General features: G+C 41.0%; 1 protein-coding gene across 2 annotated transcripts in view; it reads right to left on the bottom strand.

The window, feature by feature from the left end:
• The window catches only part of chrnb1 (cholinergic receptor, nicotinic, beta 1 (muscle)), a 38,106-nt gene extending 14,151 nt beyond the window's left edge, over positions 1-23,955 (bottom strand). For both annotated transcript variants that reach the window (XR_007448656.1, XM_049568944.1), the window contains exons 1-8: positions 23,720-23,955; positions 20,953-21,086; positions 15,489-15,533; positions 14,724-14,833; positions 10,360-10,468; positions 9,652-9,796; positions 9,163-9,348; positions 5,588-5,811 (exon numbers count right to left, since the gene is read on the bottom strand). Coding sequence is in view for 1 of the 2 variants with exons in the window: in XM_049568944.1 (XP_049424901.1) it covers positions 5,588-5,811; positions 9,163-9,348; positions 9,652-9,796; positions 10,360-10,468; positions 14,724-14,833; positions 15,489-15,533; positions 20,953-21,086; positions 23,720-23,780 (1,014 nt within the window). In the remaining variant the exon portion in view is untranslated. The remainder of the gene's footprint in view (positions 1-5,587; positions 5,812-9,162; positions 9,349-9,651; positions 9,797-10,359; positions 10,469-14,723; positions 14,834-15,488; positions 15,534-20,952; positions 21,087-23,719) is intronic.
• Between the last annotated feature and the right edge of the window lie 2,433 nt (positions 23,956-26,388).

The following is a 26,388-nucleotide window of genomic DNA, read 5'->3' as shown; positions in this document are numbered from 1 at the left end:
TCAAGATGGGGAAGGAAGAAAAAGCAGCAGAGATGACGTCTCTCCAGAGACTGAACTTTGGTGTCACTGAAGTGGCCTTCTCTGTAGTTTTAAAGTGTGCCATTGGAGAGACATATGGACCATTTGACACACTTACAAAAGTCATTTTCAAATGGGTCGACACCAACACTGGCAATGCCTACAACCCCATAACAGGCACCTTCACTGTACCTGTGAAAGGAGTCTATTACTTCAGGTTCAGTGGTGTAGATAACCGTGCAAATATGTGGATGGGTGTTTGCTTGTTTGAGAATGATCAGTCTGTTAAGTACAAACAGTTACAAAACGGTGATGGTCATCTGAATTTGTCCTTTACTGTGATTCTTCAGCTGGAGAGGGGAGATGTTATTGACATCCGTATATTCTCTGATACAAGATTTGCGCCGTCAGCCTGGGGGGATGTCAACCTCTCTGGCTTCCTGCTATTTCCTCTTTGAAGTCTTAAAGAACGTTGCATGAAAAATAACAAAGTACAACTTTGACATGTGCCAGATTTCTGACAAAGACTAAGAGTCAACGTATTTCAAAATGTAGGATTTTTCCTTCCTTGTGTAAGCTGATTGACTCGGATGTGAGGATTCATTTTAAAAACAGCAGCGCTAAATGCCCAGCATGGTACCATTAGAGCTTGGTAACTGTAATAACAGAATACTAACAGGAGACAAGTCAGTGTTTCCCTCATTTGTTCAAATTCAAGATATTGTATTAATACTATGAATAAATGTCATTAAAGTGTGCATGGTATCTGTTACTGTTGCTTGTTCTTGGCTTTTTTTTCCAATGTATTACAATAAAGAGAAGTGGATGTAGTCATTGTGATGTCTCCCTGGGCTGTAGACCTTTGTAGTAGCGACTTGTCAGTCACGAGATGGCCACACCCTTCTGTATCTTCTATTTTACTATAAGTTGGGACAAAATGGACATCATGCTGTGTTGAAGAAGACTTGACACTAGCGATCGTGTACACAAAAACATTAGAAAAATGTTCACTGAGGTAATAAATTAAGTGAGAAGTATGGTCATATTCTCATAGACGTCAACAGAATCTGACTTGCTAGAATCAATAGAGTGGCCCCCTGCTGGCCATTATAAAGAATGCAGGTTTAGGCACTTCAGCATGAATCTCTCTCAACAGATATCTGCATATGTATGCAGAACCTGTAGGTAATGGGTCAAGATTTTGGTACTGGAAGCGTTCCGGTATCCCTTTGTAATCTGATAGGTTGACCGACTGCATTTGAGCGGCAGGTAAACAGTCCATATGGAGGGATGGATTGCATTTGCCCATTGCAATTTCTGAACCCATTGTCTGACAATGATTTAGCATTACATTAGCTTTTTTTTTTTTTTTTTTTTAAATGTATCTGCATTCATATGGTATGTAGATATCCATAAATAGAGATTAGCTGTAATGATCAGCACATGCTAGAGGAAGTTCTGGCTGAATATTCATCTGCTAAACCAAATATTCTGAAATATTGTCTATCATCAGACTGATAGCTGTTTGTTTCCAAGATCGCTTCCAGATTAACTTCACTTGTCAGACCCAGAGGCTACATCCACTTCTTTTAGAGAGTCCATGATTAGATGAGTCCTAAATCAAGAACAAGATAAACGTACAGTACAGGCCAAAAGTTTGGACACACCTTCTCATTCAATGCGTTTTCTTTATTTTCATGACTATTTACATTGTAGATTCTCACTGAAGGCATCAAAACTATGAATGAACACATGTGGAGTTATGTACTGAACAAAAAAAGGTGAAATAACTGAAAACATGTTTTATATTCTAGTTTCTTCAAAATAGCCACCCTTTGCTCTGATTACTGCTTTGCACACTCTTGGCATTCTCTCCATGAGCTTCAAGAGGTAGTCACCTGAAATGGTTTTCCAACAGTCTTGAAGGAGTTCCCAGAGGTGTTTAGCACTTGTTGGCCCCTTTGCCTTCACTCTGCGGTCCAGCTCACCCCAAACCATCTCGATTGGGTTCAGGTCCAGTGACTGTGGAGGCCAGGTCATCTGCCGCAGCACTCCATCACTCTCCTTCTTGGTCAAATAGCCCTTACACAGCCTGGAGGTGTGTTTGGGGTCATTGTCCTGTTGAAAAATAAATGATCGTCAACTAAACGCAAACCGGATGGGATGGCATGTCGCTGCAGGATGCTGTGGTAGCCATGCTGGTTCAGTGTGCCTTCAATTTTGAATAAATCCCCAACAGTGTCACCAGCAAAACACCCCCACACCATCACACCTCCTCCTCCATGCTTCACAGTGGGAACCAGGCATGTGGAATCCATCCGTTCACCTTTTCTGCGTCTCACAAAGACACGGCGGTTGGAACCAAAGATCTCAAATTTGGACTCATCAGACCAAAGCACAGATTTCCACTGGTCTAATGTCCATTCCTTGTGTTTCTTGGCCCAAACAAATCTCTTCTGCTTGTTGCCTCTCATTAGCAGTGGTTTCCTAGCAGCTATTTGACCATGAAGGCCTGATTCGCGCAGTCTCCTCTTAACAGTTGTTCTAGAGATGGGTCTGCTGCTAGAACTCTGTGTGGCATTCATCTGGTGTCTGATCTGAGCTGCTGTTAACTTGCCATTTCTGAGGCTGGTGACTCGGATGAACTTATCCTCAGAGGCAGAGGTGACTCTTGGTCTTCCTTTCCTGGGTCGGTCCTCATGTGTGCCAGTTTCATTGTAGCGCTTGATGGTTTTTGCGACTCCACTTGGGGACACATTTAAAGTTTTTGCAATTTTCCGGACTGACTGACCTTCATTTCTTAAAGTAATGATGGCCACTGGTTTTTCTTTAGTTAGCTGATTGCTTCTTGCCATAATATGAATTTTAACAGTTGTCCAATAGGGCTGTCGGCTGTGTATTAACCTGACTTCTGCACAACACAACTGATGGTCCCAACCCCATTGATAAAGCAAGAAATTCCACTAATTAACCCTGATAAGGCACACCTGTGAAGTGGAAACCATTTCAGGTGACTACCTCTTGAAGCTCATGGAGAGAATGCCAAGAGTGTGCAAAGCAGTAATCAGAGCAAAGGGTGGCTATTTTGAAGAAACTAGAATATAAAACATGTTTTCAGTTATTTCACCTTTTTTTGTTAAGTACATAACTCCACATGTGTTCATTCATAGTTTTGATGCCTTCAGTGAGAATCTACAATGTAAATAGTCATGAAAATAAAGAAAACGCATTGAATGAGAAGGTGTGTCCAAACTTTTGGCCTGTACTGTATACCTGAACATCTTTAAATTTCCCATTACTGACGCTCTTTGCATAAATCGCCCCTCTCCACATTTCATGACACTGATCGTCAGAAGAGTAGGAGTAAAAAGAAGCAGAATCCATAATATTCTTTTCTCCCATCAATCCAGTACCAAGCAGTTTAGTTCCATTAAACCGTGCAAATCACCTGTGTATAAGCCTCTCAGAGCTGAGTGTTCCCTGAAAGCGTGACAGAAGTTGGAGCAAAGTATAGAGCTGCTGCTCAGGCCTGTAATTAGCTTCACATAATGTACAGTGAGGGCAGCAGCCACTGATGGAGGTTAATGGTATAACATGACATTCAGGTTGTTGAGGACTGTGTCGACCTAATCCAATAGTCTGCCTGAACTGAGACTACCATTACCTACATCTCCAAATTAATTAAAAATTAGCATTACATTAATTAATTGTTTCAAGGCCACAATTTACTACATTAGTGGAGGGGTTGCTTTCCCACATAATGGATGTTGTGCATTAATTTAATTATTTTTTTGGTAAATTTAAACCCTGATTTGCATTATGTGTAGGTAATAAAATGTGCACATGGTTGTAAGGCCTTTGCATGTGATTGCACTCACTTGCTATAATTAGTTAACTGACTTTATAGTTGAATAATGTATTCAAGCCTTAATTAGTTATTGACCAGTCCAAGTTTTGGTAAAGGAAGTGTGTATATTCTTTACTTAATAAAAGTACAAATACTGTAGTCTAACAATACTCCACAACAAGTTAAATACATTACTTAAGTAAAATGAAGTATTAACAGCAGAGTGTACTTAAAGTATCAAAAGTAAAATTACTCATTATGCAGAATGGCCCATTTCAAAATACAGTATATTATATCACTGGATTACAATTAAGTGATGCATTAATGTGTTCCTCATTTGAATGTTGCAGCTACTAAAGCTGGCAGTGGCACCCCCAGAATTTTTTATTAGGGTGGTCAGATTGAGCCACTGAAAATCCTGGGGTGGCACACCAAAACTAAAAGTCATGACTGAACTTCAGGAATTCGATTATTCTGTTGAAGTTACTGTGTAACTGTCCATAGCATTAGTTCAGGCCACAATGCCAAGCTCAGCTTACATCCCAGCTACATCAGCTTCATCATGCTGTGTCTGACTTATCAGTGTCATTTCTGTTTGTCATTAATGTTGCTGCCTTAGGCTTTCCTGTAAGTGCATGGAAGGGCAGGGAGGTTTGCTCTTCTGCCTCAGGCTTTCCTTGTTTGCGTGTGGAAGGGCAGAGATGTGTGCTCTTTTTGCCTTGGGCTTTCCATGTTCCAGAAGAGAGCCATACCACCAAATATAATACTGCAAATTGGAATAAAGTTTTCTTTGACTAAAGCGGTCCTGACTGAACTAATATCAGCTACTAGTTACAATTTTAGTTCCACAAAAATCCTCTTTTAATCTGTTATGTATTTGTGTATCCACATTTTAGGTGATGAATTATTATTCAAATGGGCTGGTTGTCCTTTTCTTAAAAAGACAAATATACCATTTTAATTTGAATAAGTTAACTGATTGTAGGTAACAGAACATTTACTGGGAACAAGCCTTCTCAAGCTAAGGGGAGACTCGTGGGTACCCAGAACCCATTTTCATTCAGATATCTTGAGGGGAGAGTTCAAGGGACCCCTTTGAAAATGGCCATGCCAGTTGTTCCCCTGCCTAAATTTAACCTACTTCTGGAGTATTATGTAGCCCCCCTTTCCCACAAGCAATGCCACCATGGTTGGTATCAATGAACGCCTTACTGTAGGTTGTCTAGTTTTACAGCATACAACTACTTAGCTTAAAAGTTAACACCACAGCCTCCATCAGGCAGTAATGTTGGGCTCTAATTAATTTTGCCAGGAGGGGGCCAGCCCCTTTGGGGCACTACTGAAAGCTGGAGCACATTTTAATTGCTTTACATACTGCTGGGTATCTCAATCTATAATATTGGATTCTAATTTATTACCTGATTTATATTTGTATTAATATGAATCTGCAAAGTAAGAAGTAACTAAAGCCATCGAGTATATTTAGTAGAGTAAAAAGTGTAATATGTGCCTCTAAGATGTAGGAAGCAAAAGTATAAAGTAAAAGGAATAAAAATAATCAATGAAAGTACACATACCTCAAATTTGTACTCAAGCACGGTACTTGAGTAAATAACCTTGTCACTTTCACCACTGCTTTTGATATTATTTAAAGCCTTTAAATTTGACATTGTGTAGTAAACATCAACACAACAACCAGGGTTTACCAAAATGAGACCTCACCTTGCGGACCCACATGGGCATCAGGTGGGTGTTGGGTGAGCGGTGGTGCAGGTTGAGGACGACCACACTGAGGATGACGGAAAACGTGACCAGGATCATGGTGAACATGATGTAGTTGACAATGATGGGGACACCCAATGATGTCTCTGGGATCTTATCAGCCAGCAGCAGCAGGAACACAGTGAGGGTGAGCAACACGTTGATGGACAGACCCATCTTCTCTCCTGGTAGGGGGCAAAAAAGAATACAGTGTACTTAACAATGTTGAGATGGTCTAACATCTCGGTGCCATCTTGCTCTAATTTTCATTGTGATTTTACAATTACAGTGTGTTCCTTTAATTCTTTGTTACAACTCATCTAGTTTAACCAGGACATGGTTTGTTCCTCCTCTTGCTGATGTATCTGAGCAGCAGCTGGTCCATGTAATTCACCAGTAATGACTCTAATAGAAAATTCATCTCCCATCTTAAGTGAAGCTGATTGGCCAACAGCGCCAGGCCTCCCAGGTGGATTCAGTGGTCACTTACAAACTGTGTTTACCACAGATTGGTAAGATTTGGTAGGTAATGAGAAACTGATGTGTATTAGGGCAGAGCATTTTTCTACAGAGAGTCATAGCAGAGACATTTCCCCCACTCACTGCATCACACTGCATTACCACAAAGTTCAATATGTCAGAGTTTTGGTTGATAGCTGATCTCTGTGAAGTACTGTGCAAACAAATTACTGATCAGCTGCAAAAAGGTTGTAAAAGAAAAAAAAAAACTTTCACAGATTATCATTTTAGTGTCCTTGACTAGTCTTAAGGGAGGATCATCCTTTGTGAGCATGCATGTCTGCAGAGTATGTAGGAGCACAGAACTTCAGAGGTCCCGCAGGGTGAAAGACTGTGTTGTGTGTTGCTGAGTGTTGGAGATATCAGGCGTAGAGATGTCTGCCTTCTCTCCAATACAATGGAACAAGATGGCACTCGGCTTGTGGTGCCTAAAGCGCATTTGAAAATCTCAACAGCAAAATAATCCACAGATCTTGTTGTGAGTCGTGTCATGTAGGAACTATTTCCTTTCCACCGAAATACACCCACCAACCGCATCAGCACTCAGGAGGAAGTGTGCAACTACTCATGGGCAACAGGCTCTTGCTCGTGATGGCGTAAGATGTAAACGTTCTCGAAACCCAGTCCCATCTAATTCCATTGCACTGGAGAGAAGGCAGATGTATCTACGGCCACTGGACCACTCAAAAAATGTAGTTTTGATTTTGGGGTGAGCTGTCCCTTTAAAGTAATATGTTGACTATATTAAAATCAATTTTTAAAAAGTGTAATTTGTGTGGAATTGTAAAATGCAATCTCCTCCTCATGTCGCTACAGAACAATTCCCTGTGGCTAAAGGCTAGAGGGTTTCTGTGTGCCCTTGTATTATGAGCTTAAATAAGTAATTCCACATGGTTATGCAGTGTGTGAGTGAAAGGCACAGTAGGGTCTTATTGGATTCACACACATCTGAGGGACATGTTGGAATTATATGTTTTGTTTTGTAGACTTGAAATTGTTTCTTTGTCTGTGTGTGTAGCTCTGTATGTGTGTGCGTGTGTGTGTTAAGGCAATTCATTGTGTTTATGGTGGTTGTTTCCTACTTTGTTGTAACGTTAAGACCACTAAAAGTCCAGTTATGAATGGCACAGATCAAAGATTTGTAGCAATGTTTTAGTTTTTTAAACATAATCACCCCCCTAATTATATCATATTTTCTAAAACTAGTTCTGCAGCATGTCTGCTGTAAATACAACAATTGTCTAGAGTGGCTATGATCAGCTTGAGCGGCCACATTTTAATCTTACGTTCTACCTTAACTTCTTGCTGGGGAGCTTCGTGGGAGCGAGCCCCCACTGTATTATTAACTTTTCTTTTCTCCTGATTTTGGTACTTGCTCATTCTTTATTGGGTAGTTCACTGAGTATTGTGGTTGTATCTCTTGCCAGGGTTCGTAGGTTTGGTATTTTGGCCTAAGCTAAAGGTTCAGCTTACAGAAAGCTTCTATATTTGATGATCAGTAATGAAACAGACTAATCTTCGTACACTGACTACCAAGAGATCCAATTAATATGTTCATCTGATTATCTTAACTGAACTGGCCACAAAGACAACACGTTTCCACCAGGTGTTGGCCTCTGCCACAGCTGTCCCTTGTCATCGATTCTGTTTGTGATATTCATAGAAAGGATCTCAAGGTAAGAAGGAAGGGCTTCAGTTTGGGGACCTCAGAATTACATCCGTGCTTTTTGCAGATAGTGTGGTTCTCTTGGCTTTATCATCCTTGACTCCAAACTTGCACTGAGGCAGTTTGCAGCCGAGTGTGAGGCCATGGTTCTTTCCTGGAACATGGTGGATTGTCCCCTCTGGATTGAGAGAGATCTACTGGCCTGAGCGAAGGAGTTCAGGTAACTTGGGGTCTTGTTCACGAGTAAGGGTAAAATGAAGCGTGAGATGGATCAGCGGTTTGGCGCAGCAACAGCAGTGATGTGGGTGCTGTGTTGGACTATGACCATTGCGGTGAAGAGGGAGCTGAGCCACAGAGCAAAACTTTAGATTTACCGCTCCATCTATGTCCCAACCCTCACCAGTGGTCATGAACTTTGGATAGTGACTGAAAGAATGAGATCATGGATACAAGTTGCTAAAATGAGTTTCCTCTGTGGGGTGACTGGGCTCAGCCTTAGAGAAAGGGTAAGGAGCTCAGACATCTGGAGAGAGCCTGGAGTAGAGCCACTGCTCCATGGCCTTGAAAGGGGTCAGTTGAGGCAGTTCGGGCATCTGATCAGGATGCCTCCTGAGTGCCTCCAGCTAGAGGTGTTCCTGGCATGTCCAACTAGTAGGAGGCCCCGGGGCAGACCCAGAACACACTGGAGGAATTATATATCTTATCTGGCCTGGGAACACTTTGGGATTCCCCAGGAGGAGCTGGACAGTGTTGCTGGGGAGAGGGACATCTGGATTACTTTGCTCACCCTGCTGCCCCCACAACCACGTGCCAACTAAGCAGATGAAAATGGATGGATGGATAATTCAATTGAAACATTTAATTGTTTCACCTTTTTTCCAAAATGTACAAGTTAATTGTCAGTACTTCCTGGACCTTGTGTTTATTGCTTGAAGCAAACGACACCTACACCTACAGACCAATTACCCACTGAACTCATGTTAACTATTACAGAAATCATGTCTGAACCATGTGACAGAGTACACTCCTCAGCGGATTACTCTCAGTAGTTGTCGGGCTGATTTCCACCAATTTAATTTGGAGGTTATTGATTCAGCAGTGCTGTATGGGAAACAACTATCTAATCTGACACAGAATCCCTTTGTAACACTAATTGGACAAATGTGTGATTGCCCAATTCAACCAGACAACAACTACACAAATAGGAAACGGTATTAGCAGTTTTAGAGAGTACTGATAAGGCAGTATAATCCTAACTACAGCTAGATCAAAGTGGAAACTGTGTGCATAATAAATCAGACTGTCTCACTGTTAACTGGTTTGTATGCATTATTCTGTATGGTTGGTATACCTGCATCAGGAGGCAGGTAGAAGTTAAAGATGGCGATGATGGTGATGAGGATGCAGGGGAGGATGATGTTCAGGATGTAGTACAGAGGCTTCCTCTCGATGATGAGGTAGAAGGTCATGTCCTCGTATAGATCGTCGTTCATGTTCTTCCTGCTCGGCCTGTGTGTGATGTGCCACTCGCCACCCTCTGGAGAAACATTCACTGTTTAAGAATTTAGATCAGCAAAATGATGGTAACAAACCTGCATACCACAACAGTGCAAACACAGTCAAATAAATAAAAACACTCCTGTGACTATGATTTAGATATTAAGCAAAAAGTGCCTAATGGTAGAAAATTAAAGCATAGTAAAGGATTTTACTGTTTCACACAAAGGAATATATCCTCCCTAACTGTGTCATCAAACTTTTCCCTCCCTTCCTAAAAGCCTCTTACTCCCTATATTGCTCCATTCTCCCATTCTCTCATGCGCTCCCACCAAATTCTCACCACTGTAATCTTCGTCCAGTTGGATCTCCCTGATCTCTTTGCCTTTTGAGTCCAGCGCATATTGTATCTCGATCTCTGTCGAGTCGTATGTGTAGGAGCGGAACTGCATGGTGCAGTTTTGCCAGTCAAATGGGAAATATGTTACCTAGATAGAGAAGCAAACAAGGTGGTCACAAGAGTCAGAGGGAAGGAAAAGGGCGGAAGCACTGTTTTTGTTTTACCACACTACATCCGCCAATTGTATCACCGTGCTCGCGTAGCATCACTGAGCTGGCTAACATTAAACTCAGCTGAGGAGGTTTACATTTCGCATTATCACAAGCACAAGTCTCTTGTCCATGAGTAGATGCACACTTCCTTCTGTGCAGTGATACTGTTGGCAGGAGTACTTTAGTAGACAGAAAGTAGGTCCTACATGAACCTGCTCACAACAAGATCTTTGGATTATCTTGAGTAACCAGGTCATGATTTGTGGAAAGAGACATTGCTGTTGAGTTTTTCATAGTATTTTTTGGTGCTTTGAGCACCACAAGCCGAGTGCCATCTAGCTCCATTATACTGCAGAGAAGGCAGACATCTCTACGGCTGATATCTCCAACACTACTCAACTCGCACCAAAACAATCTAGACTGATAAATAGCACAACAGGTAAGAGGAAAAAAATGAGTTTTAGATTTTGGAGTGAATTTTGTGTGTGTTGATGCCTACCTTAACTCCACAAGAGCTGCAGTAAAGTGCAGGGGGAGTCCAGGTCACTCTACCAGTACTATAAGCCTGGACATGGACAGGAAGGGCCACATCAAACACCCCATCATTACTGCAAACAGAGATAAAATGTGAATTAAAAAACTTCTTAAAGAGGTTATGAACTCATCACAGTCTTCCACTGAGGTTTACTGCTCATTCCTTTACTTCATGTTATGAATGAAGTAGTTCATTCATTCATTTTCCATAACCGCTTATACTGCGGGGGAAAAAGAAAGGAGAGGGAGAGAGGGCAATCTGACTTTGTAAGAAAAAGACATGTGTAACTTTGACTCCACTTAATTTGAAAGACAAATATTGTATTTACACTTATTACTTTTGTTTAATGTCAGCGGATGATTTTTTTTTTTTCTTTTATAAAATGCAAAAGTCCATTAACTGTGATCGTGCAGTTCTGTGTGTGGTTTGTTTGTCAAAGTGGTGTTCCTGTTCCTGTACCTCTACCTCATGCATGTGCTACTCAGACTGGGCAGCTCATTGGTAAAGACAGGTAGAGAGGAGACGTCAAACTGTTTCACATTCCTGGCAACACTGTGTAATAGAAGTTGACTTAACCTAGCCTACTAATTATGACTTGTTTACTGGCTTTCGGAGGGTTGTTTTAGAGGGGTCATTGGTCCGACAGCCCATTGGTCCGACATCCCATTTGTCCGACGGTCCGCGGTGCTGAACGGCTCCCGGCGGGCGTATTTCTACCTTGACAGTGCGCCGCGACCGGCTCTGGGTCAGCTGGGAAAGGCTTGAGGCGAAGCAGGCTCACAGCTTATGTGTTTGTCACTTTCTTTTTCATTTTAACCCACACCATGATCTTTTCCTGACCCTAACCAAGTGGTTTTTGTGCCTAAACCTAACCAGACCTTAACCACATGGCATCATGATGATTTCGGAATGGACTTCGGAACAATGGGTTTAATGTGGTCGGAACAACGGGATGTCCGATCAATGGGCTGTCGGACCAATGGGCAGTTCCCGTTTCAGAGTCATTAGGTTCTGTAAATGTATTGTGACAATATACAACAATACGTTGAGGTTAAAAAAAGTACCTTGAATACTTGCATTTTTTAAAAAAGCAAGTACTCCAGTTCTTTGATTTAAGCAATAGAGTTTTGTAATGTGTGTCCCACTGGTGACGAGCAGTTAAAAGTCTCCATTTGCCAAATATTAACCGCTTATGCTGCTTACTCAGCTGCACTTATCATGTAATGACAGCATCCCAGGCTTGAATCCTGCCCGAGGCCTCTGTTTCATGTGATCCCACTTCCTCTCACTCAACCTTCCTGTCTCCTTACTCTTTGAAATAAAGCAGAGCTTACAGAAATTAACTACAAAGAAAGATAGGGTGAAGCTCTGGTCAGAGTCAGTAATTATATCCACTGTACCTTTATTAACTGTATCTCATATGTGTGATTATTGCAGTCACACCACTCCTTCCATTCTGTCACCACAGCTATGGAGTACATCAACGTTTGGCTGCGGTCCCAAACTGCAAGACCCCACTGAAACATTTTAATTGGCACGGATGAAAAGCGTGAACTCGACACATTTCACAGGACACTCAAAGTGCAGCACTAATGTTGGACGTATACAGAGCTTTTTTGGCTGTTAAGCTCGTAACACTGTACACAACAAAGACATCAAGTCAATTAGACACAGATTTAGCCGTCTGTCAGGGTGTAGCGTTTGGTTTTTATAGCACCGCTAATTTAACAAGGAGAAGCTTGTGTCCTTAAAGCGGGCCCTTCTAAAACCCTGTCACCGTGAAGGTGCTGCGGCGTAAACGACCAGCATTGATCATACACACAGAGAAGTGTATGCAAGCCTTTGCATTTGTGTGTATGTTTGTATTTGTGTGTATGTGTGTGGTTCCAAGTGAGCGCCTCCCGGGCTGAAGTAGCTGAGCGGTGCCATCAGAGCAGTTTTTAGGGAGCCATGCTGCTTAATTGCCTATAAAGTGTTGATGAATGGAACAGTGGGGATATTTACAGCAGTGTTAATGGGAGCCTGTGCGGGTGTGTGTGTGTGTGTGTGTGTGTGTGTGTGTGTGTGTGTGTGTGTGCAGGGGTGTAAGAAAAAAAGACTACACTGAGTATCTAATAGTTAGTTAGTTTCTAATTTAATACTGTGACATAGCTTTCCCATTACATAGGTACTGTAGTGGACCTGGATTTGGACTTAAACATAATGGGTTCAGGGTGTTCCTTGCCAACACGGTGGTGTTTTGGTTTTGCAAGCATATCAAAAAATGTGCAGCTCATTCATGGTCAATCTGGTAATAGATACTTTGTGCCTGTACTTTGTTTTAATCAGTGTTCAAAGCACATTGTCTTGTCTTTATTTTGTATCTGCATTTCTTGCATAATGTAGGCTATGTATGTAGAGCAAAGCTAGTAGAATTCCCCTTGTGCTCCACTCTGGAGAAGAAAACTAGTTTTGCTAAATATACATTTGGTGTAAGTTTATGTCATCAACTAATGAAATGCATTAAAGAAAACTATTGATTCTAAATAGATTTATAAACATTCACAAATCAATTTTGGGATTTGGAGATGCAAGGTGTTCTAGAAAAAACCCTTGCCATGTAAGTTCAGTGGTGGACAAAGTATTCAGATCCTTTAAAGCTGGGCTAGGCGGTTTAAGTTTAGCATCATTGGGCCAAAAGTTTATATAAACTTTGCACATATTGTAATTTAAGTGGTCTGAGGAGAAAAAGACTTGTGCACCTCCTCTTGGCTCTGTTTTCAAGCTTTGGAAAATCTAGCCCGCAATGGGGGACTTTAGCTAATCACAGGTCATTACAGAGAGAGGGTGTCCCTACTGGCTGTTCTATAAATGCAGATGAGCATGCATGAAGCCTGATTCACAGGTGGATAATCCTGCAGAGAAAGTTCCTAATTCAGCATCAGCAACAACTATCTGCACTGCAAAGCAACCAAAAAATGGAGGCGGACTTATCCAAAAAGAGTCTAAAAGACAGTCTGACAATGAATAAATAAAACATCTGTCAGTACTGCCGAAGCCTTTCAGAGAAGGAGAGAAAATGCTGCTAATAGTTTAGCCTTCTGCTAACCACAGCTAGCAGCACAGCAACAAGTTCTCAGTCTCAGATGACATATCAATCATAAATCATTCATTTGATCTAGCTCCGACAGACATACCGACACACACCACTTTATTCTGTTAAAACAGTACTCACAGTTGGATTCATTTTTATGAAAAAAAAAATCTTTTGATCTGAGGACCTTTACGGACTAAAGGAATATGAATAACTTACAGATTTATCGAGGAATGGATCCACATAATTGGACTATATGATCCCTTCAGAGGTAGCAATCCACCACCTTTTTTCAACTCTCGTTTACCATGCCGCTAAATCTGAATGAATTATTCTCTGGTGCTCATGGTTTCAGTTTAGATGATTTAATTACGGAGAATCTAACCAAGCTAACAATATGTAGCATCACCATATTGACAAGAGTTTAAACATTTATATTTGTATGCGCGACCTAAACAGCTAACTGTTAGCTCAGGTGGGGTAGCCAACAACTTGATTTTATACATCCAAAGAATTCTATAAAAATGAACTGCTTGGCAACCAGACCAAGCGAAACGTCAAAATGAAGAGCCACAACCGGCTAGTAAACCAGACTGGGGGTTTAACTGGGACTAGGCTTTTAATTGAAGCTTTACAGTACTCTTGTAAGGTAAAAGTACCTCCGATTTGTACTTTATTAAGTATTACAGTAGATTAACTCGTTAGGTAAAGTTAGCACAGCATAGTGCCCTGCATGAGCTGCTAAAAGATACTCCAGACATGCTAGCTGGTGGATTTTCTCCAGCAGACCAGTCATGGGGGGTTGAGAGCGTTTACACAGATTTGCAGAGCTACCTTGTCTTTAACATCATCTCTTCTCACTACCTTCATACTTAAAAGAACCTATTATGACCTTAAGTGAAAGGAGCAGGCTCAAAGGTGATTATATAACCAATGTGCAGGGTTAGCAGTGGAATGAGCAGGCTGGATGTATATCCAATAAAGACACAACCATGACCTTAACTCATGAGCTACTTTGACATAAATTTGTCCTCATAAGTCATTTGTCACATTGTTGTGGTATCTGAGTCTACATGTCTATCACACAAGGAGCAGGCACATCAATATGTAGAGGAAACACTAAATGCCCCATGGGGCCGATGCAGAAACCCTCCTAGACAAAAAATATATAAAAAAAAGGAGGAAGGTGACCAAACGGTTTCTCCTCTCAACACTGATTAATTCATGCCAAAGTGAGTGCAGTGCTTGTGCTTACTTATTGATGAGGACAATGTCAGGCAGCCAAACCTTCCCAGAGGGGATGCGCATCACCTCAATCCCATCATGCTCCTTGGGGTTCCATGACAACCGATGATCTGTCCATTCCTGTTAAAAGAAGTTTAAAAAGAGTATTTTTTTTATGTGTGTGGGAATGTGGGCATTACACACAAGTGCATACAAAGAGCAGGGACAAGAGGGAAACCAAGAATGACAGAAGGGGAAACTTTACATTTACATATGTAACCAATTTGTCATTTCATCAGTTTATTTTTCATTTTTCCACTGCTCTAATTAGATTCCGCAGGGACCATTTCCCCCTGCATTTGTCCTTGCATAACAAAACAGCATTTGCATAATTTTTCATTTTGCATATGCTTTGTATTATTATAGGACTATTCCAAGTGCTCTCGCTTGGTTATTTGTGTAGTGTATAATGCCACTGAGCTGTACACAAAGAAGGAGGTCTTACGTTAATACGCTCATTTGCAGTGGAGCTAGAGTCACTGCTGAGCTGGTCAAAATGATGGGGAATGGTAAGGAGTTATTCATTTTCAGTAGTCCGTGTTAATGAATGAAACTTTCTGTTTTGGTAAAGCAACCAGCTCTCGTGTCCTTCAAACAAACTGCTGACAGATTATTCATCGTGTGACGGGAAGGCTTGAAATGGACAACCAACTCCAAGTTGCAGCCTCAGCGCAACAAGCACAGTATGAACGGCAACATGGTGCGGTAAGAGGAGCTGACACACAAACACACTTACCAGATTCATGACAACAATTGTGCTCATTTCTTCATTTTTCATGTTCTGGAAGACAAAATACAACAAATAGAGATAGCCTTTGTCCATGGATGACAGTGATCTTAGCTGTGTCACTGACATAAATCCATGGCTCTAATCAATGTTGAGAGATCTTTTAAAGTCAGACATGGTACAAACATTCAATAACAGGATGTTAAGTTGGGACTCTCATTTAATTCTAAATAGCCTGCGTTCACATGGTGCACTGTTTTATTAGATATTTATTAATTTAACATTTGAAATTTGAAAATACAGAGAGGGTGTGCTGGTCAGATTATTCCAGTGGCTGCCTTTGTCACAGGGCAAGGGGAAAGAGTTTTTAAAGACTGATCTGATATGAGTAGATTGATCTTTTCAACAACTCAAAATTGGCTCTTTCACAGTGTTTCCTTGTGTATCAAACTGATTTTGTGCATGAGATGATAATTGCATTAAATATATTACAATCTTCTCAGAAGGCATAACAAAATCTACATTTCTTTTTCTCTTACTGCATCTTTCACCTTGTGCCACTGCAGCCTTTACATCAGTCAGACAGCATTCAAGTGATATCCAAATGTTACTACAACCAACCTGGTAATATTGCTGTCATGACTTTTACATAAATGTGACCAGGGTGCTTAATTAGACATAAGGCGGTCTTGGGATCCCTTCCCAGATGAATTAACACTCATTCTCACCTGGACCCATCTAACCCTGACGACACACAAGATGGCCAGGTGGGTCAACGACTCACATTTGACCTCAGCAACTCTGTAAGGGTTCACACCAAGCCTGCGACTCCGCACCAGTCAGTTAGAACTGAAGAAGCTTCTTGGATGAGAGGCGAAACATCTTCATCAAGAAACTCAAGCAAGTCCAGTTGCCTACGATTAAGCACTTATGAACATAAGGCTGACATGTTATACTGCCATTAGATTAATGTATAGGAGTGCATGTCTGAAAGGGGCTTGCCCCTCATGCCTCCATATTTTTATATGCATTTTGATATATGAAGAAAATGATTGCAAACACCCTTACTTGCGCAAAAGAGTTTTTATGCTGCTTGATATGGTTTTTGCATTTGTTGAAAAAGACTTGATGCAGAAAAAGTTCTAACACTCATGACTTCAAAGCTGTTTCTGTTTGACACCTTCACTCATGCATTAGAATCACTGCATTTTGTCTTAGTCTGCCGACAGCATGAAACATGGACAATACCAACTGACAGGTTCATGAAGAAGTTTTTCTCTTGTAGATGGATTAGGTGGCCAAGGTGACTTGTTTTGTTTTAGGTTTGCAACCTCTACTTCTTCTACTCTAACCATGTGTAAAACGTAGCCTACACTGCCAACTTCTGATGATACCAACTTTGCTGAACCTAGTTCATGTGCTACAAACTATTTGATGGAAACACACTTTTCACTTTTTTGCAACATCTCAAAAGTTAGCTTAAAATTCAATTGACTATTGAATGGAAACATAGTTAATGACGTTCTAGGTAACCTTCTACCATCAGGTTTGAACATGTTTGTTTCAGTTTGTTACATACATAGAGTATCTTTTCAAATAAACTTCTGTGGTCACAAGAAATGTTGTTTTTCCGCACCTGTTGGGTTAGGTTTTAACAGACAAACCACCTGGTTAGGTCTAGGAAAAGATCATGGTTTGGCTTTGGTCTCCTGGCTGAAAGTCCTGTGTTTGTTTTGCACATCCATCCACCTGACCTCCTCCCTACATGAACTTTCTCGATCTTTGTACTGTGTCAGTTGCTCTCTGTGTCAAGAATTGCAGCAGATTGGTTTATGTTGTAGTTGGTTGAATGCCTGGTGCATCGCATACAGAAACTAATACAGAAATCTGCTACATTTGAATAAATATAATAATCTGGGCTGCTCTGATTGCAAATCATGGATCCGCAACAATGGCAGGTAAACTGCATCAGCATATAGCAAAGTTTTTTTCTTTTCTTTTCTAGAGCTGGGGCCCCAGAAGCCATCCTCCACGCCCCCTATGTAAACATAGTTAAAGTGCTGGTGTTGGACTAATGTGATCATACCATCCTGGTTTGTTCATAGTACCTCAAACCAGCAGAAAAAACAGCTGATAGTCATCTGAGATATGGGCTGTTTGACAGTAATGGACACTAGCTACTTCCAGCACACAGCTCACGATGTGTGTCATTGAATGTGTGCTTCTGTGTGCATGTGATTGTCTATCCAGCAGGAGGGTGGAGCTTCCCTGAGCCGGGCCTGCTATTTAAAACGCTGGGAGGAATGTCAAGAAGACAGCTGGGACAGAAAGAGGAAGGCGGGGAGGGGGGTAAAGAGAGATTGACATCAACCATCTCACTCTCTCACCCTCACACAAACACACACATATCTATTTCATCACTGACCTATCGCTTACTGATTCTTCCTGTAAGTGTCTGAATTCACAGCAGGGGGGGATGTTAATAATAACACTGCTTTTATCCAGCTGACTAGTTCTGGGCAGACGGGGGATGGAGCATCCAAGTGGGTCACTTTTCAAGATCATTCCACTCCAGAACTTAAGTGTCCCATGTGACTTCCTCTCTAGAGTGAATCTGACCTTGAGTGGAGGTGTAAGGAGCATGCTCACTGTAGATGTGTATGTAAATGCAACACTGTGTGGATATGTGTGTCACTGTGTGCTACACAGAAAAGAGCCGACAGGAAATTAAGGAACACATAGAGTGACCTGGTGTGTGTATGTGTGTGTGTGTGTGTTTGAGTGTGTACACGGTTGTTCCGCAGTCACACAGACAGAAGCCCAGTCACTGTGTGCTACTAAAACACTAGTTACCAGCATGGGTTAATAAAAATCTGGTACTTCACATCAGTCGCATAACTCTATCTGCCATTTGGCTCAGCAAGCCAGTGAGCACTGAATTCAGAACCAGATGGCTCTCAGATATATTCACAGTTTTGAATATAAAACTTTAGCTCTACATTTGCAGGTACAGTAGGGTATTTTGTTATCCTGTCATGTGCGCCTATTGGAGTACAGTGGTTCTCAGCATGGGAAGCAACCACTGTGCTGCTTTACAGAGACATCTGTCAGACTCAGATTTGATTTTTAAATACATATTAATCAGAGGCAGTTTAGGGGGCCAGTTTTCCTGGATGAGCTACAGTTTTGAAGCCCAGTAAAATGTTAAGTAACAAGAGAGAATATGCAGCTGAGATACTCAAACACTCCTGATGGATCCCTGACAAGGCATGTCATTAATGCAGGACGTTGTGTTTAGTATGTCAACACTACCAAAATATCAAGCGGTACCATTCATCATTTTGCCCAGTAGACAGCAACCTAATCTCACAGAAATACATGAAATGACAACGACCTCTTAACACCTAATTTTGTAGCCGTTTCATGTAATGTTTTAAAATTAAATGGCAGCACCACGAAAACAATGCCAGAGTAAGTCAGCTGGGATCCTTTGTTGTGGTGGACACACAAAGTCCCTGATTCAGTGGCGTCACTCAGTGATTAATTTTACAGTTCCATAGGCAAGTAGTTTAAAAAGCAAGAGAATCCATATAGGGACATATATGGTTCAAACTTACACAGGACTTAAACTTAGGAGACTGCTGTTTGTGTCCCATGTGAAACTAAATGTCAGCATTGACTTTATTTTCTCTACTTTTATGTACTTCATTTACGTAGTTACATCACATTACTAGCCCTATTGATGTCACTTTATGGTGTACTTATGTCCCATAAAAAAATAGAGTTATTTCAACAAAAAACACAATCTTTTTTGAAACCTTACCAAGAAGTTTGATGCCTAAATCCAAATATGCCACCCCCGTACCTAATAAATGTACTAATTTTAACAGAAAACACAATCTTTTTTTAAACCTAAGCACATAACTTTGGTAGCTATAGCCAACTATGCCACCACCAGGTAATGCGTTAAGAGGTTGTGGTGATTTGTATGAATTTCTGTGAGATTACATTGGGAAGGAGATGTGTTTAATTCTGCTGATATCGCCAGTCGTACAGACACAACTACCAATGTGATGGTCGAGAGTGTGGTTGTATTAACTAAATGCGGTGCCCTCTGACCTTCTAGCGAAAGTGACATAGGCACAAATCAAATCTGAACACAAGTGGTGAGTTGGAGACTCATGTTGATGTGTTTCAGGTGTCTACTTGTGTAAAGATCACCAAAAGCATTTTAAAACCAAGTGTGAATACAGGGTCTAGTGTAGTGCATAGTGTCTTGACTGTCACATGAAACCCCCAAAAATCACAATATTGAAAGGCTATCTAAACTTACCTACTTTTTGTACAATCTTCTGTTTTTAGCCTTTTTTATATTATAGTTAGCTAGCTGTTAAGTTAAACATTAGTTTTGGTCGCCTAAAAAAAAAACAGTTTTTCCAGTAGGCCTACGTACATTTTGTTTTAATGGCTTTAAGCTTGTTTTTTTGCTGGCAACAATTGGCATTCGTATTATTAGAGCTGTAATGCACCATGCTAACCAAGCTAGCAGCTAGCATTATGGTTAGCCCCACCCTCTTATCCAAATATGGTCACTTCTGGCTTCAAAAATTCAACATAGCATGTCTTGGCTGTCACATGAAACACACACAATGTTGGAGGGTCACCCAAACACACCTACTTTTTGTCCAGTCTGTTGTTTTGAAGCCTTTTTTATTTTATAGTTAGCCTAGCTGGACTATCCCTTGGCTACATACATTATATTAAAGCTAGTTAGCATACTACTTTTAGCACCACGACCAGCATTTTTATGAATGAAACAAACATTCATTAGTCTACAATATTTTGTATTGAAGCTCCCTCTTTATAACAGTGTTAGGTAGGTAACATAACCATGGCCTAACCCCAGATTTACCAAGTTTAGACTTAGTTGAAACTTTCACAAGTTAATTGTAACGTTTTGGTCACCTAAAAAATCTTTGGTTGTACAAAAAGACCCTCCAAGGAGTCAGATGCTCAGTCTTTCCATTAAGTACATTTCGTTTTAATGGTTTTAAGCTTGTTTTATGCTAGCAATAATTGGCATTAGTATATCACAGCTGTAATGCACCATGCTATCCAAGCTAGCAGCTAGCATTAGGGTTAGCCCCATTCTCTCATTCAAATATGATCACTTCTGGCTCCAAAAATACAACATGGTGATAGCCATAATGCCAAACTCAAGGCTTTATATGGGAATCCACATACCAGTGGGTGACATCATGATGGCTTTGTCTGTTATCCTATACAGGGTATGATTTGAACTGAGAAATCTTAGTAGAACTTCATCACTGATCTGCTCCATCTGTCCATGCTGAATTAACTTTATTCTCTTCACTTTTGCTGTTGAGCTGTTTGACAAGCCTCTGTTTTTTCATCCGGCATTGTTGTGCACATACATATAAATGTATGTAAGTGTTAAGATCTCGTGCCTCACCAGTCCAACGAAGGAGGAAAGGATCATACCCACACGAACCACCACCCGCTCTTCAGGCCTCAATGCTGGCCGCACCTTAAGGTTGTAGTTGGTAAAGAGCTTCACCATCAGAGCCTTCTCCACGTCAGATGCAACTGCATGAAATATAGACAAGGAGGTTATTTGATTTTGTTAATAATGGATTGTGAAAAACCCACTGACTTTTAATTCAAAAGTCATAAAGACATGAGCCAAATTAGGCTGCCACTGCATCATTCATTTACAAGTAGCAGTCCATAACCCATCAGCAGTTAATGACAGTTATAACTCTTATAATGTATCATATTTCCATTTGTCCATTGCCTGTCTCTGTCACAGCTTAAAATTCACAAAATGAACCCAAAAACTTAACTAAAGTTTCTGCTGCTCTGTGCAAAACCCATCACACTGGTGACAAGTGAGGGCAAAGCTAACTGACTGGCAGGCGAGGTGTGTGTCGTGCATCCAAATATGAGAACCAGTGGTGGAGTCAATAGTGCGCAGTGAGTGGATGCTTCCTAGAATTAGTTAATACAGCAGGATGTGTCGCCCAGCAGAAGATACTTGTTGGTGACTTCATAAAGAGACTGAGTTTCACCTTTTTGCCCCATCATAAGAAAGCTACATAAAAACTAAACAAAAACAAAATCCTAGTTTTATAGAAATAGCGGTACAGATACAGCTACAAAACCTACAAAACATCAAATGCTAACACTCCACAGCATTTCCATACATAACTGCTGCTTTATTTCCATCCATTTCCTCCTTAGTGTTGGAAGGTTGGAGGCATTTATAATCAGTAGCTCTGGTGATGCAGCATTCATCACGTTCAGCGTAGCCGTGGCCCCGCCAGGAAATGACCTGACAGGAATAAATGACAACGATCACCCAGCGAGACACCCCCATTAGCTAGGTAAAGGGGAAGCATGGCTGCTGATGGGCGAGACTGGGAGGTGAGTGTAGAAGGCTAGAATTTTGCCTTTTCTCATATTTTCCAAATTCAGATGACTTGTAAATAAGTGAGATTAAAGTACAATGAGATCAGATAAGGTAAAAATATGCCGAAGGCTGGTGCTGAGCAGGTGAAGAATGCTTGCAGTGAATGTAACTGATGGCAATAAAATACAGGGCAAAACTGAATGGGACTGCTCTTCTGAAGTCACTTTGATAAAGATGGAAGACCTGCACTAATCAGAAGTGAGCGTACTTGCTGAGTAGTGATAAACATGACATATAAATCAAACAGCAAACAGTGGTTTAAGTGCACTGTTCTTGTCCAGGAACTAGTGGTCAGTTATTAAATCAATTGTCTGAGAACAAGAAAGTCAGGGATTGCTCTGAGTAATGGATGCCGCACAGCTGACAATGATATTTTACAACTGCTGTGAGCAGAACCACAAGTCTTTCCCTTAAAAATAACATTTCCTGTCATGGCATTATTCCTTTCCTTTTCCACCATACTGTTATTTATCCCTGCCCTATTTTCTGTCATCCCCATTCTTTCATTATTACCATGAAAAACTACTGCCCTGCTGTGGTTTGTTGATGTGAGGCGAAGGCTATAAAATTTCAACTCAGACACAGATACACATTGTTAAACACAGCAACACATTTCTTTACAAAAATCACAGACATAAGCTTGTTACCTGGTATTGAATTGCTTTCTTTTACCACAGGCAGTTGGCAGGTGATACCTGGTGGTAATGTTTTAGTTTTTTGTGACATATTTAGCAACGCTAGCGATGGCAGTGTAGGTTTGTTGGCTGATTGGTATTCATGGTCACCATTGGATGAATTCTAGTGACTTTGGGAATCCCCTGACTTTATCTGTAGTGTCACTGTGAGACTAAAATTTGTAGTTTTAAGTGACATTTTTTGGCTTTTATTGGATTGGATTTGCTACAAATATTCAAGGTCCCCAGAGAATCAATTCAAACAACATTAGTGAGCCTCTGACTGTTTATCTAGCAACGTCGTCGGGTCAGAATTCTAATTTCGCAAACTCATTTTTATGACCAAATAGCCTGCCTGCAAAGCTGATGACATTTGCATTAGCCTCTGTACTTTCTGTTTGGTGCTAATTAGTCAGTTAGTCAAAGCATGCTAACACACTGATAATCCTTGTTAATATCACAGTACCTGCTAAACATTAGCATGTTAGCATGCCACAGAGAGCTTGTTAGCATACTGATGTTAGCATTTAGCTCAAAACACTGACAGCCTCACATAGCTGCTTACATGGACACACACTCTTAGCAGTGTCATATAATGTGTTTAATATACCCACTGTGTGTCTTTGGTCTGTTTACTTACCAGACCTTGAACACATCTGGCAGATTGTGTTGTTGTCAACACTGATATGTTGTTTGTTGTGACACATAACTGGCATTCATAAACACGAGAGCAATGTGAGCATAAGAAAACAGTACGTATGACTAAAGTGAGTTAGTTTTGTTTAGTAGGCTTTCCTTTCATAAATTCCTTGTACTGTACATGGGCCAGGTCTATATTGCCAAGTGCTGTAGAAGCGATATACATATTCATCTAAGATATCATCATACCATTAATAGTCCCATTAGAACGTACACCGTGTCCCAGAGACAAGTGTTACTGGTATTCACTGGTGAGTTCTAGTGAACTTTTTGTTCCATGTAGCATTCTGTGTGATATTTCAGTGTCCATGTAAGAAAGTATTACAAAACTACTACAGCTCTGCTATACGGGTATATTGTGTCAGCTTGTGTCTTACCTCCCAGTGTGCCCAGGCTGCATAAGCAACATGCCAGCAGTAACAGATCCAAGCTTTTCATGGCGACCTCCTGAACCAGAAAGGTCTCTCCTCCACAAAACAGAGCCTCAGTCGATTAATCGAGACTTCTTCTTCCTGTTCTTTTCCAGTGCAGCTCACTGGATCTCTTCAGTGTAAGTTTTGGTTTGGTCAGTTTGGGCTGTTGTTGTCTGTCAGTCAGGCCTGCCTGGCCAACTGCTGTCTGCTCCAATTACATCCTTAGGGAGGGGAGGGTGTGTGTCACAGTTCACCCCCTCAGTCAGTGTGGACCAGGCTCAACCCTGCCCAGTATGAGCTTACTGTACTTAAACACCACTGCTTCTCAAACTGTGGTTCTTGTAGGGTCTCCAGGCAGGTCCTTGAGAAAAAGAATGATGGTTAAAATGCATTAACATATCATTGAGGAATAATATAAGGATATGATGAAAGACTGGTTTATTTAGAGGCTACAGGTGACGTCTCACTACTGTTCCTACTTTGGTTCAGTCAGACCAAGCCTTGTTCTCATAATATCCTTTTCCAAATGGTGGGTGTCCCTTTGTCTTCAAATCTCCTTTTCTACTTCCCCATATTTCTCATTAAAGGAACCACTAGGGAAACAATGAAGCCACAATATTATATCAAGATTTTGCCTCAACTCTCATGCCTTAGACATGACAACTTTGGGTCTACACCAATCACTGGTCTACATTTGACCCTTGGTTCGTACCCTCAACCTCCTCAATTTCTTTATCCTCATCATTTCTCAGCCCAGTATCTTTAGGAATTATGTCCGTATTGGATTCTGCACCTCTCAATTTACATCCAGTGCCAATGATCAGTGTAAAGGAAGTACTGAAGTGCATCTTCAACCCAATCTTTAGTGTAAATGTTGCAAACCATGGATATGCAATACTTGTACATGTTGTATGTAGCAGATATTTTGAAACGCTACATTTCAACAATGCCGGGGTTAATATGTAGTTATATTAAGGAACAAAACCGACTTGGTTAGGGCTAGGAAAAGATCATATTTTCGCTTACCCACTTTTGACACCACAACTACAGCTGGAAATGCCTATGATATTTTGCTAAGAAACACCTGGCTTTGGTGATTCAGTTGCGACTGGAAAGCCAAGATGTCTTGCTTAAATACACCCTGTTTTGGTGCCTCAATTGCGGCTGGAAATGGCAATACATCTATCTAAAAAACACGGTGTTTTGATGCCTTAATTGCTGCTAGAAATGCTAAGATATCATGCTAAAGAGCATTTGGTTTTGGTGCCTCAATCGTGGCTGGAAGTGCCGAGATATCTTGCTAAAGAACATCCGGTTTTGTCACCCACTGCTGTAAATGCTGAAATGTCTTGCCCTCAATCAGGGCTGGAAATGCCAGTATTTCTTGTGCGCTTTTGGTGCCAAAACCACTGGCAGCAATGGCAAGATTTCTTGCTAAAAAAGGCGGGTTTGTCGCCACAACCACCGCTCTAAGTGCTGAAATGTTGAAATACGCAGTTTTGTTGCCACATCCATAGCAAGAAATACTTGCCAAAAAACATGCATTTTGGGACCTCAATGCCAAGATACCGTGCTAAATGACACGGTTTGGGCGCCTTAATCGTGGCTGGAAATGCTGAGATACCATGCTAGAAGACACAATGTTGGTGTCTCAGTCGTGGCTTGAAATACCGAGATATGTTGCTAAAAGATCTGGTTTTGGTGCCTATGTCGCGGCTGGAAATGCTGAGTTGTCTTGCTATAAATAACCCCAGGTTTTGCCACCACAACCAATGCTAAAAATGCCAAGATTTGTTGGTCGTGTTCAGTGCTGCCTGGAAAGAAACTGACTGTTTAGTAGCCTTGCAGTTGCTGACAAACATACATAAATGTAAACAGAGAGAAAATATGGTTTGTCACAGTGTCAAGTCTCTGCTCTTGACTGCTGCACTTGTGATATAAAATTTGCTTTAAAAGAAAATGCGTGGCCATCTTGTACAGTCACTCACTGTAATAAGCGAACATATAGGGGTGATACGGCAGCCATTACTCTCACAGTATAATGCCAAGTTGATCAAACCGTTTAACTGCCACACTGCTGTATTTCCTGGAGGACCCCTGCAGTAAAACATCTATATCCTCCCTGTATTCCTTTACTCTCCTCTTCATGCCACTCTGCTCTCACTCACATTCATCGGCCATCCACGCCACCATAATTTACGATCCACTGTCGCTGCCATTTGGCCTGCCGCCAATTTAATTACCATAGAAGCTAACTATTACCAGCTAGCAGCTAGTGTCAAGTCACACATCAAATCTGTGGTCTCGGGGGAGTGCATATAAAGCCCCTGTTGGCAGCGACTCAAATTCAGGGATCCCTCTGAGGGCAACCATAATAGATCACTGTTTAATTCAGAGGTAAGTAGTTATGTTAAAATAGATTGATTGTTATTTACATGGGTAACAACTAACAAATGACATGAAACAGGATTATAGTAATCAGATTACATTTTAAAAAGTGATGATCTCACTTTGAACACAGTTTAATCTGATATTACAGTTTGATGCTGGAGATGGTCATATTTTGCTCCAACATGGTGTCAAAGCTCCCACTTTCATTCTCTCTTTAATTCTATTGAAATCCATCAGTGTAA

The sequence above is a fragment of the Epinephelus fuscoguttatus genome, linkage group LG23 (genome assembly GCF_011397635.1).
Source record: "Epinephelus fuscoguttatus linkage group LG23, E.fuscoguttatus.final_Chr_v1".
In the NCBI taxonomy this organism is placed as follows: Eukaryota; Metazoa; Chordata; class Actinopteri; order Perciformes; family Serranidae; genus Epinephelus; species Epinephelus fuscoguttatus.
This window is presented reverse-complemented; position numbering and strand designations above follow the sequence as displayed.